The sequence below is a fragment of the Silene latifolia genome, chromosome 5, assembly GCF_048544455.1.
Source record: "Silene latifolia isolate original U9 population chromosome 5, ASM4854445v1, whole genome shotgun sequence".
Lineage (NCBI taxonomy): Eukaryota > Viridiplantae > Streptophyta > Magnoliopsida > Caryophyllales > Caryophyllaceae > Silene > Silene latifolia.
The window spans coordinates 83,047,126-83,050,649 of NC_133530.1; the positions used below are offsets into that span (position 1 = coordinate 83,047,126).

The window sequence follows — 3,524 nt, forward strand, 5'->3', positions numbered from 1 at the left end:
AGGAAACCCCTGGAGAAAGGATGCAGCACATGCTGCGCCTCTTCCTAGGATCGCAGCAGCTGCTGCGCCTCTTCCCCAGCTCTTTTCTGCGTATTTTCAGATTTTCTCCGTGATTTCTTTCCAAAGTTTGAGTCATTCCATAAGTCTCCATATTTTCTAGTATAAATAGGGACCTTCGTTCCACATATTTTTCACGCGAGTGTCCGCCCTTCTCTTCTCCCTTTGCATTCTAAGACCATGCTCTAAGCTTATTGACGTCTACGTGCTTGATCAATCGACCACGTAAGCTCAGATCATTCTGAGTACCAGTCTCGTTGCATGACCGACCAATTTGACCAACTACACATCAATTAATCAATCAATTTAATCTAAAACCTCTTACAAGGGCACTTTCTTCATACATTCGAGTCAAGCAATCACTAAACGTTAACTTAGTTAATCTCATTTCGTCAAACATATAAGTCTGAGGGTGTAAATCCCCTCTTTTATTATTGTATTTTATTTTTGTACTAATTAATGTAAGACTTACGTCAAAAGTATGCTTAAAACCAATTTCTAAAACCCTTTTGTTAAACTGTTTTCACGGATTAATAGTAGGCAGACGTCGAGAAGAAACGCAACAACTGCCGCACCTCTTCGAAGAGTCGCAGCATCTGCTGCGCCTCTTCCAGAGGCTGCCGCAGTTCCTGCTTTTCTTCTTCTTCCTCGCCTCTCTGTTAATTCATCCCTTGTTCCTTTGTTTTCTTATTTTCTTCTCTTTTCTTCGTACATAATAGTTTTAATACATATTCATAATAAATATTACGCTTTAATTCCGACCTAAATCCCTTATAATCAATACTTGCGGGTTTTCGTCATTAAATCAAACCCGGATTTTGGAGATTCGATTTGTTCATATCAAGTCTCTCGAATTCGACCTTTGTACATATTTTTATCGTTTATTTTCAGTTTATCACGCCTTTCAATTAATCGTTTAACCTATTTAATTAATTCTAACTCGTTTGTAATTAGTTTTGATCCGTATTAATTCGTTTTGATTCATTTTTATCGCTTTTATGACAATTTCATATGTAAATAATACGCTAAAATCACTTTCATCTGAGTCAAATATCAATAATCAACCATCAAACTTACCAACGAGCATTAACGAATAGCAGTTCTGATTTCACAGCCAGAACTCACCTCAGGAACAGACGCAGTGACCACTGCGCCTCTTCCAAGGGACGCAGCATTGCTGCGCATGTTCTGGGTTGATTTATGTCTCTAAACATCCGTTCTTGCTTTGACCTAATTCTTTAATTACGTATTAATCGACTATTAACCGTAGTATCACGTTTAATCTGTCCGTATTTTCTAACCTATTTTATTTTCCCTTATTTTTCTCAAATTATCCGTCTTAAGTATATTTTTGACGTAAATCATTAAATCATTGTAATTTATTGTAATTTTCGTTATTGTTATTTTATTTATTGTATATTATTATTGTATGATTTATTTACTTGTTCTCCACATGTAATTAATTCTTAAACCCTAATTCGACATTAATAAGTGTTAATTACTTGTTCACTGACTTAGTTAATTCTCACATGCTAGGATCAAAACGTTAGATGTTGCATTGCATGCATATAATCGACAGCATATCGAGTATGAATAACTTCCGTAATCATTAGTAGAGGCCGCTATCGACGCGGGCGGGATTAGGTGTTCATTAAAAGGACTTCCTAATACGTACCCTCAACCCTTACTCTAGATCTCTGTGAACATCCGTGTTCATTGGCATCCACGAGAGTCATTCTAGACATAGAATGCTAAGGGTAACGAGTTCTTAGTGTCTATGTCATTACTTTGTGTCTTGACATGACACGAGGTATTTGAACGGTTTCCAATTTTCCACAATAAATTGGTGGCGACTCCATAAATGCAAACTCTTGTTTCCCAAGCTCCCTCGTGGGCCCCCCGTGTCAACAATTTTTGACCTACCGATTGAAAATACGAGCCTTACACATTGTTTGGTACCATCATCGTGCATTAAATTACTTGACTTACCACTTCGACCAACTACACCATCACTAAACAAAGCAACACTCCTTACTTTACAAAAACGGTTTTAAACAGCTAAATACAACCCTTCTCACTCTCATTCCCAAAGTGGCAAGACCCACCTTTGTGCTTGAATACAGACCTATAGCATATTGCAATGTACTATACAAGTGCATTTCTAAACTACTGTGCAATAGGCTAGCTATGGTTTTACCTGATATCATATCCCCAAATCAAGGAGGGTTCATTAAGGGGAGAAGTATTATGGAAAATATTCCGAGTTTTCAGGATATTATAAGAATGTATGAGAAACAGGCTGTGGCTCCTAGATGCATGATAAAGATGGATATCCAAAAAGCTTATGACACTATAGAATGGGATTTCCTTGATCAAATGTTGCAGGCTCTAAAGTTTCCTAATACTTTCAGAGGTTGGATAATGCAGTGTGTTACTACAGCTACTTATTCCCTAAATCTTAATGGGAACATGTTTGGTTTCTTCAAGGGTCAAAGAGGGTTGAGACAGGGGGACCCTCTCTCCGCCCTGTTATTTACCATATGTATGGAATACCTTACTAGGCTCTTAATGAGCTCTACTTCTGCTATGGGGTTCAAATTCCACCCTCTATGTTCCTCTATCAGGCTCTCCCATCTGATGTTTGCAGATGATCTCCTTCTCTTTAGTTAGGAAGATGCTCCTTATATGATGATTATTATCCGGACTTTCTCTACTTTTTCAGCTACTTCAGGACTCAGGATGAGTAAAGGGAAGTCCAATGCTTATTTTAATGGAGTGAGTGATGCTCTAAAGGCTTATTTCCTACAAGTATCTGGCCTAGTTGAAGGTAGGCTCCCTTTTAGGTACCTAGGGGTTCCTATCAAGACTACTAGATTTAATGCTCAGGACTGCAAACCTCTCATTGATAAGATTGTGGCTAGAATAAGAACGTTGGGAGCCAGGAAATTGTCATATGCTGGAAGGTTAGTACTAGTTAAGGCTGTGCTTAAAACCCTACATAATTATTGGGCTCAAATGTTTATCCTTCCCACTGGAACTATTACTAGAATTGAGCAAATCTGTAGGAATTTCTTATGGGATTTGGGGGGGGGGGGGGGGGGGGTGACTTCCTGAGATTACCTCTGGTAGCCTGGGATAAAGTGTGTAGGCCAAAAAAAGAAAGAGGTCTTAGACTTAAGCAAGATATTATGTGGAATAAAGCAGCAGTAGGCAAATTGGTCTGGTGGATTTACACCAAACCAGACCTACTACGGGTTAAATGGGTTAACAATATCTATCTAAAGGGGTCAGCTTGGCAGGATTACTCCCCAAGTACTAATTCCTCTTGGTACTGGAGGAAAATCTGTCAAGTTAAAGATGATTTACATCAGGCATATCAGCAACTAAATTGGGTCCCCACTGGTAATGGATACACTATATCTAAGGGATATGAGCCATTCCGTAACAAATCACATGATGTCCCTTAG

General features: G+C 38.6%; 1 protein-coding gene across 1 annotated transcript; it reads left to right on the forward strand.

Annotated features, from left to right (window-relative positions):
• Positions 1-2,340: 2,340 nt before the first annotated feature.
• Positions 2,341-3,524, forward strand: LOC141655642 (uncharacterized). The gene is made up of 3 exons (XM_074462711.1): positions 2,341-2,668; positions 2,780-3,020; positions 3,206-3,524. The coding sequence occupies exons 1-3, from the start codon at positions 2,341-2,343 to the stop codon at positions 3,522-3,524; spliced, it is 888 nt and encodes a 295-aa protein (XP_074318812.1).